The 11,905-nt window shown below is 46.7% G+C and overlaps 1 protein-coding gene across 1 annotated transcript in view; it reads right to left on the minus strand.

Annotated features, from left to right (window-relative positions):
- Positions 1 to 326: 326 nt before the first annotated feature.
- Positions 327 to 11,905, minus strand: part of LOC119406347 (uncharacterized) — a gene marked incomplete in the record, with an annotated part of 12,730 nt that continues 1,151 nt past the window's right edge. Inside the window, 8 exon segments of the mRNA XM_037673088.2 lie at positions 327 to 533; positions 1,581 to 1,619; positions 2,874 to 2,916; positions 4,872 to 4,972; positions 5,064 to 5,136; positions 8,723 to 8,838; positions 9,476 to 9,602; positions 10,671 to 10,730. Coding sequence (XP_037529016.2) covers positions 391 to 533; positions 1,581 to 1,619; positions 2,874 to 2,916; positions 4,872 to 4,972; positions 5,064 to 5,136; positions 8,723 to 8,838; positions 9,476 to 9,602; positions 10,671 to 10,730 — 702 coding nt within the window.

Consider the following 11,905-nt stretch of genomic DNA (forward strand, 5'->3'; position numbering starts at 1 on the left):
AGTTCCCAGATGCTAGATCTGCAAGCCTGTATGCAAGAGCTGCCTGGGGGTTCAAACCCTCCCGAAATTTTTCAGTTTTGCTTGCGTATATATACACACATATACAAGCACACGCACGAACATACATGAAGTATGGTTGAACACCCCCCTCCCCCCCCGAAAAAAATTTCTGGCTACGCCCCTGCAGGCTACGGCAGCTCAACCTAACAGTTCTCGGCCGACACCTCGTCTCTCGGAGGCCACATGCCTGTCCTATACTGCGAGTGGAAAAGGCGGAGGCAAAGCTGATTGCGTGACGTAATACTCTCTCCTAATATATTTCTTCCTCCAGGCTCACGGTCCTCTAGTCTGAATGGCGTTAAGATGCACGAGTAAGAAGCGACTGGGGCTCTAGTTGTCGCCGCTGCTCTTGGGCTGAAGAAGGATGGTAGTCATGGTGCTCCGCGGATACCTCCGCGCTGCCAGATAGACGGCTCCCACCGCGATGGCAGCGCCCAGAAGAATCATCATGATGCCCAGCGCCGCCATGCTCCCTGCACGCATGCGCAGCGAGGAATCACGGGAGATGCACCATCGTCTAGTGTCAATAGAAAATGTTCTATTCCTCATAATAGAGAAAGAGAGAGAGGAAAAGCAAAAAGCTGAAGGTAAGATAACAGGAACTAAAGAGAGTGAAAGAGAGGCAGCGAACACGGCAAACACAGAGAAGGATTCAAAGCAGGACCACAGATGGGAAATAATGAGCTAACTGCTAGGCGGTCAGCCCGAATTAATCTGTTCTACTCGGCGTATGTCGATATGCGAAAAAGGAGTGACAAACACGACACGGCATATTCTGCTCTTCAGCAGTAAAGAGCAAACGCGATGTCTGGGTGTAGAGGTACCTGCCTTACAAAAATCGAATTAAACAACTTATGCGCAGACTGTGTCCAGACCACATTTTCTTTCAGATTTCGTTTATTGACATTCTGACATCTCGTTCGGTAATAATGGAACCAGAAGTAAATCTAATGAAATAGGTCAATGAAAGGTTATCCCACGTGCGGTGTGTCCTTTCATTTCATTGCAGAAGTAGGAAAAACTGGGCAAGCTGGTGTGGTAACATCACTGTGTCCCAGGCTCCTCCGTTTAATGTAGACAAATTGGTCCGTTTGCGCGAAAACAAAGCAGTGATGTCTGCGGCAGATATGCAGGGTGCAGAGATTTACGTGACAATAAGTGGAGCATTGGAATGCAGTGCAATATGCACGGCCGAGTGACACTGCAAGACAGCTAGGAAGAAGCGAATATTTTGCCAAATGCTGAAAATTGCAGCTAGAAAAAGTGAATGGGAATAGCACTGAGGTTCGTACTGTTTTAACATTTTTCTGCCAAAAGTAGCGCTCCTGCCAATTTCGCTTCAAGTTCTTCGTAAACAAAACCCTAGGGGTTACCTCATAGCCAAGCAGGCGAACACGAAACGGGTTTGATATTCAACAAAGCAAAGCAGACAGCGAGGTAAACGCTGCAAATAGAAGCAACAGCGTTTGGTAGCACGCTGTGAACGAGTGCCAGTTATATACGAGGAACAAGTCACTCACCGCTGGAATATCCTTGAGACGAAGCGTCGGGCGCCGCAGCTGAAACACAGGAAGCGTGAACGCTTTATGAAAAGCCGAAGTGAGCGCCATCACAAAACGCGGTAATGTGCCGCTCCCACGTGACCACCTCCTGGCTTATCATGCCACGATACAGTATAAACTAGACTCCCGAAACGAAACCGTAACTGGCTGTAGAAAAGTCATCAAATAAGGCACCCTTAGTGAGGGGGACCGCCACTTTACCGGAACCACTATTATGACGGGAGATGTTGTGCAGAGGATATGCCGAGCCATTGTGACAGTATTTTTAAGCGTCAGAGCTAGAGAGGTTTGCCGTACGGTTTGCCCGCAGTACGTGCATGAAAACTTTTGCCCCGTCTCTATAGTGAAGTTGTCAAACTGACGGGATATCTCAATACGTGCAGTCAGTTCCTTTAATCGATTATCCGGGGAGATCAGAGGCTCGACAGTATTACTTCTATGGCTTTGAGGTTCCTGACTATCATTTAACGCTGGAAATGAAGAGCCGAAAGAACATGCCCGTGCTCCTTGAAGGCTTTCGTTTATATTGTTTGCATTCTCGCAAGAAGCGCGTTTACTAGCCTCGAGACCGCTTACCCGGGCTGCTATTCTGGACACTGCCAAATTTCGCCATTTTATCAAATTCTCTAATGGCGGAACTTTCGGCCAATCAGGAAGGTCGTAGCGGCCCTGCGGGCCAATCACAGCGACAACATGGCGGAATTTGACAACATGGTGGAATTCTACAGTGTCCACAATAGCAACCACGGCTGCGTCAACATCTATTGAATGAGCCACTATGAATATATACAGATTCGTGCAGTTCAGTGCTGGGTAAGAATGAAAAACTGGACTACTTATGGATACATTCATTATCTGCAGCGCAAAATGGACGTAGACAAGCACGAAGTACGGACAGCTCGACCACTGCCTGTGCGATGACTCAGCGAATACTGTTTCTAGCGATCTGGTAATGCTGGTTGATTTCATTTTCTCTATTAAGCTGTACAATAACAATAGTTGAACCGAAATAAATGGGACAAGCAGTGGGTGAGACGAGACAAGTACTGGACTGGCTTGTCTTATCTCTTCCATGTAGTCTGTCCTGGTCCGCGCTCACATTGACAACAAGCCTACGCAAAACTATGGACAAGCGTTCATTCGAGTTCCGAACACGTGACCATGCGGAAAAGTTTAGTATAACTGCTACACGTTTGGTTTGACATACATCCTTGGACAAAGATTGTCAAGAGAAGAAAAAAGGTCACTCACCCATGTATCGAGTCATCAGCTGCGTGGCGACGTACTCTGGTTTCTGTTCAAGCAGCGGTATAGGATAGATAGATAGATAGATAGATAGATAGATAGATAGATAGATAGATAGATAGATAGATAGATAGATAGATAGATAGATAGATAGATAGATAGATAGATAGATAGATAGATAGATAGATAGATAGATAGATAGATAGATAGATAGATAGATAAAAATGGAGAGTGGTTAGTTTTTCTAAGGCATACGTTAGATTGTCGTTAGCCTGAGCAAGTGCCTCCGAAATCTAATTAGCACGTTATGGAACAGTAACGAAATCAACGAGAAACAAAGGAATATCATGGGCATGTTGAAGTAGAACGATCAGCCCAAAGTTATTATATGCATAGTTATAGCAGGTATTATATGTATATGCATATGTAAAGTTAATAATGTATATATTAAGCAACGGAAGCACACTTTTTACGACACTTATGCGGCTGCGTTTTTTTTTTACATTGCAGAATTGTGTGCAACATCGGTGTGTAGTGGAAAGGGCAAAAGACGACAAAGAATAGTTTCAATTGTGCCAATTAAGAATGTAGTCTTAGAACGTCAGAAAACTAGGACAGCTGGTAGTGATTCAGGATTAAATAAGGTAATATCATGCAGATAGTGACAAAGGAGAGATAAGAACCAGGCAACAAAAAACGCCGATTGATCAGCTGAAGGGTCACAGGAGGAGAAGAGGGTAGACACAAAAATTCTCTGCGCATGCGCAGGAATGGCAGCGCCACCCGTCAATCAGGCACATGCGCGGTTCTACTCGAGAGATAACTACACCAGGCCTCAACTATTACACGTGTCTCTTCGTTCTTCTGTCTCTATGAAACTGCGCGTTCATCGAACGGAGAATCTGATTGACCCTTTACTGGGTGAACTTGTGCCCAGAAAAAAAAAAAAAGACACCCTCCTACCACAGCCATGCCTATAGTGACATGAACGTTCGTTGGTCATTGGATCTGTAATCCGCCTCTTTCACGGTGACACTGCGCATGCGCCCTTCCCCTAGCTTAAAGGTCGCGAAACACTTCTTTATCTCGGAGGATTTCGTTCTGGCAATACGCGGTTGTCCCAACCCCCTTCCACAACACAACCCTACCGAAATGACAGAGGGCAGCGCAGGAAAATGAAAAAGGCGGTTTCTCGGAAGAATTGTACAGTTCCCAGCGATTCAAAGGCCACGCTCGAACTGCATAACATTCCGTAGAGTTATTGCACGTGGTTATGCACTGGTCCGCCATTTTGCTCACCCTAACACGTTACGTAGGAATGTTACGTAGGAACGTACGTAGGAAAGCCACCTCTCGCTCGCAGCCGAGGACTACACATGCCAGAAATAGTGGTACGTCACCACGTGAATGCATGGAGGCCCGAAGGGGTGAAATGGGGAGGGGGAGGCAGGGGCGCGGCTGATCCCCTACCCCCCCCCCCCCCCCCGCCCCCACGCGGCTCTGGATGTTCGGATAATATTTTTCTATGCAGTAGCCATATGCTACTTCGGTCCTGCATATCCGTGTGAAACAGCCTTCAGGATTGCCAGCCAACTTTGCACGTTACACACTATGACGAATCGTGCCGGTCATGTCCCGGCAGTGGAAAGAAAGGCTGCCTATGCTGGATGACCCCCCGCCCCTACGGATGCACCCTCCTGCAAAAATGTTCTGCGGACGCCCATGCGTGAATGACTTACGTATGATGATGAAATACATGACTACGCGTCACACGAACTACACAAAATGTACGTCATGACGTTGCATGAATCTTGTACAATTACGACGGCAGTATATTGTCCGCGATGGACTTATTCCGGACGCCGCGCAGTGTTCCTCAATGGTAGTCTCGAATCTATCAAATAAATGACCCACATTACGCATGTACACACATCGGCCCTAATGAGACGACGGCTAGTAATTGTACGCCAACAGCGAGAAAAAAAAAGTTCCAAACTCACGAACCTGGTCCGAGCCAGGGATGTCGAGGTACACCTTGAAGCTTCCAGCGTTGATCGTCTCGTTCAGCTTCTTGGTGGCCTCGTCAACTGTGGGATCCGGCACCGCTGAAAACGGGCACACGTCCTCTCTTGTACTCTTTTCCCGATCGTTCGATTCATTCTTTGGATTACATCAAAGGAGCGAGTCATGGCTTACTAATGTGGTCTGTGTTGGCCGCGGGCAGCAGACGCGCGAGGACAAGCAGGAGGTTATTGGCTCTTGGAAATATCTGCGTATGAAGAACAACAGCCTATAGAGTGTGGCTTTATCTGTCAGTATATCTATCCACACATCTATCTGTATAGTATCTATCCTATTGGCCGCGAGATCGACCTATAGGTGGCAGCACCGTCGCCGCGTTAGTGTGGAGAGGCGGTGGGAGACGTGTATACAAATGCACTCAGCGGCGCTTCTTTGTGAGTGGTGAGCCGATTGTGGGCGAATAAAATGCGTTGATCGCAGCTTACTGGCAATATATACGCTCTTCATTGTTGGATCGACGCACGAATATCACCCAACGTTACTATAACTAGTGAGAGAAGCGCAATCTGCCGATGAAAGGGATGCTTGCCCTGGATGACAGTCTGCGCTTACGCACTAGATGACGTTTTTTTGTTGTTTTCTCTGTACGTGTTTAGCTTGTGTTTTGTGTATTACGCACTGCATTAGCACGACTGAACTACTTAAGTGTTTACTTCTTGTTCATTTGTATACCAACCAATATTCCTGCGCAATGAGTTCAATAGCACTGTTCACGCGAATACGCATATATACGCAGGTAATAGTTTAGCACAGAGCTTTCATCGATGGATTACGTGCACGATAATGATGCAACAAAGGTCCGGTTATTTTATGGAACAAGTGTCTTTTTTTTTTCTCAAAGCAATAATGTCCGCTGCCTTCCGTCAATTTATAACAACTCCACACAAACGCTCAAGATAATGTAAAAAGAAAGGATGAGTTTTGCGCGAAATTATGCGACATAAATGTAAAGCACGCCGTCGGGATTAATTTTGAACATCTGGGTCTCAAAACGTACCTAAATCTAAGCACACGGGTGGTTCTGCATAAATTTCGCCCCAAGTTAAATTTGGGCGTGGCAACTCCGTTTAACACTGCCGTGTCATTCCATTGTCTGTTTTTTTTTTCTTTTTTTTAACACGAAAGTGTTTTATGCCGGGGTCCACCAAGACTTCAGTGACGTATTTCCGTCACGGAAATGACGTCGAAAAAATATACACATTCAGAAGACAAAGAAAAAAAGGTACCGTCAACGGGCATCGAACACGACCGCTCGGTCCGCAACAACAGATGCCGGGCACGCTATCCACTGCGCCATGGTCACAGACTCTGGAGGCTTTACAAACGCGCCTTTATTATCTACCACTCTCCCGGTCGGCTGGGTGGTGTTGACCTCTGGGAGTGGTAAGGTAAAGTAATTCGTCATTGATGTGGCCTCCGCGACTAGCACCTGCTATGCGTTTACGCGTCCGTCCCATTCGGCGCGTTTGCAATAAAAGTTGAATTTTGTCAATGCCTTAACACGCCGCGAGGTGGCGACCTTTGCCCAAGTGTCGTAAAAGCGTCGGCCTCGCTCAGCATCACGCTAACACAAACAAAAAAAATCACAGCATATCCACGGAGTGAATGATGATGAGTGGGCGAAGCTGCGGAGGTTCATCGGTAAACCGTGAATCTCCGTGAATTCTGCCCAGTACATCATCACCGACGTGAGATCGGGCGCGTTTATACTAAAGGTTCGATGAGTTATGACGACTTGCAGCTCACTTTAATTTTACATGTACGCTGTTAATTTTCATTGTTTAGAAAGCCATTGCTTTAGAAAACATCTGGCGTCTTTCGTTAAGCAGCTGGCGTCTTTTCGTTTTGCTTTAGAAACATCTGGCGTTCTTTCGTTTTGCTTTCAGAAAACATCTGGCGTCTTTCGTTGGTTTATTTCATCAATCAACGGCGTTTGAACAAAATTTTTATTGTTTAATCACGCACAGGAGAAATCTCACCAGGCACTACCTTGGAGGTAAACAATGGCTGCTAATGGGAATGAGACACAGAAGTCGGCTTTTAGCTAACACTTACACTTCTACTTCTACTAACGTTCCCTACTGGAACATGCCAATGGCTGCTAATGGGGAATGAGAGACAGAAGAATTCGGCTTTTAGTTAACGCGCACGCTGCGAATTTTTTATTGTTCAACAACGCACAGGAAAAATCTCCCACTGGCACCACCTTGGAGGTCAAGATCTGGTACTAGCGTTACGACTGGTTACGCACTACTACGAGGGACGAAAGGGTGCCGCTTTAAGGAGCTTCGCCCCTAAAATAGCTCTGCGACGCACGCCTGCCTCGTCTGGCTGTAACAGCGCGTTCCATGCTCACGCTCTCGCCCCGAGAAAAATCGCGGCCGGGCTACCGGGGCGGCACGACGCGCTTTGCCTTTCCCTCTAGTACGGCCGTGGTGTTCAATCACATTTTAACATGCCGCGGGATGGCGACCAAGTTCTGCGTCCAATATGCGACGCTCTTCTGGCTATCGCACCTCGTTCTCTGATTACGCTTGCACCGTTAACTACTACAGCTACCACAAGGGTTTGTTTAATAATTTAACACGGACGTTAGTCGTCGGGATGGAGACGTACCACCAATCATCAATGTGGGTGCATACACGTTAAACGGCGCCATTAGCTGCCAGACATCAATATACATTGTGCAAACTCTCGTATATAAATGTACAGTAAGCATTCAGTTACTTCTGTAATGGCACGCTTTACTTTCGTGTTATTCCGATTCCTATGACGGAGGGATCAACCGTGTATTTTTTTCTTTTAGGGACAGTTTGACTACCGAAGTCTCAGACTTCTCTTGATAGAAATATTTCGCTGTAGCGGGACCACGAACACACAATAAAAGGACATCTTAAGCACAACTAAAGCTCATCATGAACTGCAGTGCCACGGTTATACACCTAACAACGCGAAAGTGCATGAGCCTCGTTTTTGTTTACCACCGACTCACTGAAACACTGCATTCACACACTCTTTAATGCTCCTCATGTTTGGGACTATGCCAAGCGCACTTTACGATGTGCTTGAACCAGAAAGCGGCACCAACACTGAAATGATTCTGGCGAACGAAGGGTACGACACCAATACACAGCCTTCTCGAAAGTCGCACTCACTGATCTTATTACAATGCGCATGCAGCCGAGCAAGCCCATTTGCTTCTGTACACCATGTTAGGTCTACGTACGAGCAGTTAAACTCGCGCTAACATAACGGAACAAACCGCCCTTTGAGAACGTGCAGGACGTACGCGCACATGCAAACACGACGTGGCTAGCAGACGACGCAGGGAGCAATTCACACTAGGCGCGCTTCAGCCAGTAGCCGCCAGGCGGCGACTCCGCTCGATCTCGCGGCCAATAGTATGCATCTAGCCACCAATGACAAAAATGCGCGTTGGTGAGCTGGTTGGTGCATGACTGGAAATAAAATAGCGCTGAAAATGGGAGCACACCGTCCGTCCAGCCGTCCGCCCGTTCATCCATGTATCCATTCATCCATCCATCCATCCATCCATCCATCCATCCATCCATCCATCCATCCATCCATCCATCCATCCAGCCAGCCAGCCAGCCAGCCAGCCAGCCATCCGTCCACCCACCCGGACTGGTGGAGGTGGGCGAGTGGATAGACCGGATGCGCTGCCGTAACATTTGTGAAAGGTTCGTGCCAAATAAAATGTACAATGAATTAGTTTGGCCAGTTTAAGAGCTAGCTTCAGAAAGTGCACTCACGGTGACGGTGCTCAGCCGTAGGTCTTGCGCAATGCCCATGGTCTGCCTCATCTGGATCCGGAACGCCTTGGCCAGAGCGTCTCGGGTTCCCTTGCCAGGGCCGAAGTCGGAGTTGCCTAAATAAACAAGACGGAGGAGGAAATCGGTAATTCAGGACGGTAATAGGAACTTAAACACTTCTGCTGACTACAAAGTCCTATGATCCTGTTTCCAGTCCTGCTGAAATAGTACAGTCAGACACAACTTAAGAAGTCCGGAGAGGCCCCGCCCAGAAGACCGAAGCGCGACAGCCGATCGCCTCTGCGACTAAAGAAACAGTTCCACTTATGCGCTAGGCAATGTTCTCTGAAGGCAGGGCAAAAACGTATGTGTCACAGATATTGGGCAAAACACCGCTCTTCGTCACTGGTCCACTAAAAATGAGGAAAGGAACACACGGGCGGCAAACACCAATTAAGATTTCTGGACAGGCGTCACCTATAATTGAGAAAGATTTTAATGAACCGCCGGGATTAACCCAGTGATAAGCACCGGGGCCTCAGGTTTCAGCTTCGCTTTAACCATCTGTACGGAGGGCTTGGTCGGTGCCTTTTTAAACTGTCCTCTCCTATCTGTCCTGACTAACTGCCAGCACCTTGCTTCATTTTCTTCTTTATTTCATTCTGCGTCTACCCACACCGACTTGGTCTATCTGCGTCTGTCTAGTAATGATGATTGTGATGATGATTATGACGATGATGGTGCATGCCTTACCTTGTACGGTCAGCACGAATGTCCTGACTTCGTGGGGGTGGAAGCATACCGCAGTGTCGAATGGCAACCAGTTCCTCAGGTCCGCCTCGAACTCGTAGATGTGCCGCTTCTCAATTACGTCACCACCCTTATAGGGGAAAAACGACACGCAAAGGGTCACCGTCACAGTTACCGCAAGAATTCGGGCTTTTACGCTTTAAATCTGTGAGCTGCAATCGAGAATACAAGTTCACGCAAACCGAATCGACTAACTTTGAATCAAGGCGCGTCGAAGCAGAACCTGGTCAGGAAACACTGCAAGCTTTCTGCACTTAACGTGGTTCTGCATTGCCGCCGTGACGAAGGATCGCAGCTTTATGCGCCCAACGTGGCTTCGCAGGACCACCTCCGAGATCGTCCCACGTTTGACCAAGAGACTATGTCGTGTGACGTCCCTTATGTGACGTCATAATGACGGCACAGATTCTGGCGGCATGTGACGTCACGATGACATCATATGATAACATCAGCATATGATTATTTTTTATATTGCTACTTGTTGACGCCAACGCCGCCGACGGTCACTTTTCGCGATTTATGAGGTATCTAGGGCATTCGCCTTAAAAACCAGGGGAAGTAGGAAAAGACACTTCACGCTTCTGATCACGGAAACGCCGAACACGCGTATCGTCATAACTTCATAACGAGATTTTCCACGCTGTCAGAAAACGATGTCCCGACGGTGCTTCCCGCCACACCCCCGCATCTACCACCACACACACACACACCACCACCACCACCACCACCACACACACCACACACACACACCCACACACCACACACACACACACACACACACACACACACACACACACACACACATACACACACACACACACACACACACACACACACACACCAAGCCGTTATAGACTCTGCGCATCCCTAAGAGTACTTTGACAGTCCTATGCTCAGACAGCGTCAAAGTTGTAGGGATGACGAGAGACAAGGAAAACGCTGAATATTCCCGCTGCTTCGGCGGGCAGCCTTGAATACACATTTACAGCTTGGTCTAAAACGCGCGTGCAACATGTACTGTGCAGTTCGACCGAATACAGTCGCAAATCGCTGGAAAATTCAAAGCTTTTCCCAGACCTGGCGGTCTCTAAACATATGACGCCGACTGTACGTGTATACAAAGAAATACTGCGCTCACCTGGGCTTCGTCGAAGAGTTCCATATAAACGGGTAGTGTGGCTTCTTTCAGCTCGTTCCCCTACAAAAAATAATGATTTCATGTATATGCAACTAAGCTTACGCATTTACACGCGCACACACACACGCAGCGTGTGTGTGTGTGTGTGTGTGTGTGTGTGTGTGTGTGTGTGTGTGTGTGTGTGTGTGTGTGTGTGTGTGTGTGTGTGTGTGTGCGCGTGTGTGTGTGTGTGTGTGTGAACACAATGTCTTTTTGCGCCTCTTCTACTCAAACGCCGAAACGGCATGTGACACACTAGTTAACAAGGACCATTCTTTGGCTGTATGTTGGATAATTACGGCCAATGTTGGCTAAGGAACAATGCCATTCTTTGGCTATATGTTGGACAATTACGGCCAATCTTGGCTAAGGATGACAAGATGATTTTTAATGTTGAATGATGCTGGCTTGTATTGACTAACATCGGCTAAGTTTGGGCAATGTTGCCTGATGTTGGCTAAGCGATGGCTAATTATGTCTCACAACGGCCACACTATCTTCATGCAATCACGAGCCAATGATCAGATCGCCCATTTTTAATCGCAGTTTTTTTTTTAAATCCAGTTTCACTGCATCCCTAACTATTTGTGCAATACCTGTTTCTGCCGGGACATTTAATAACATTACGTCTATGCCTTTACCATAAGAATTACTATCACAACACATACCAGTCTTCAATGCTGATACGTGCTGTACTTTTCATATCAGCTCACCTCGACGATCGTCACAAGGTTCATGTTCCCAAAAGGAGCTCAATTGCCAATTCTTTGTCATTTCCGACTGCTACAGACTGCTAGAGATTAGAACGAGCTTCCTGAATGTGTAACGAGCATCCGTGAAACCATATATTTTAAAAATGCCTTGTTAACTAATTAATTAGCTGGACGTTAGCATTTGCGCAATTTTATCTTTTCGTTGTAAATCTGCAAGTTTTATTATAGGCTTACCGCATATAATATTCTGCTTATATGCTTATTTGATTATGTAGTGCTGGTGTGTTGTGTAATCCACGTTGTGTTCTCGATTAATTTTTTGTCTATTATTAGACTGATGTATTCATATACCATAGCCCCTCTCCTCTGTAATGTACAGTGTACATTGAGGGTTCAATATAATAATAATAATAATAATAATATAATAATAATAATAATAATAATAATAATAATAATCTAATAATAATAATAATAATAATAATA

Source organism: Rhipicephalus sanguineus, chromosome 10 (genome assembly GCF_013339695.2).
Source record: "Rhipicephalus sanguineus isolate Rsan-2018 chromosome 10, BIME_Rsan_1.4, whole genome shotgun sequence".
Taxonomy (NCBI): domain Eukaryota; kingdom Metazoa; phylum Arthropoda; class Arachnida; order Ixodida; family Ixodidae; genus Rhipicephalus; species Rhipicephalus sanguineus.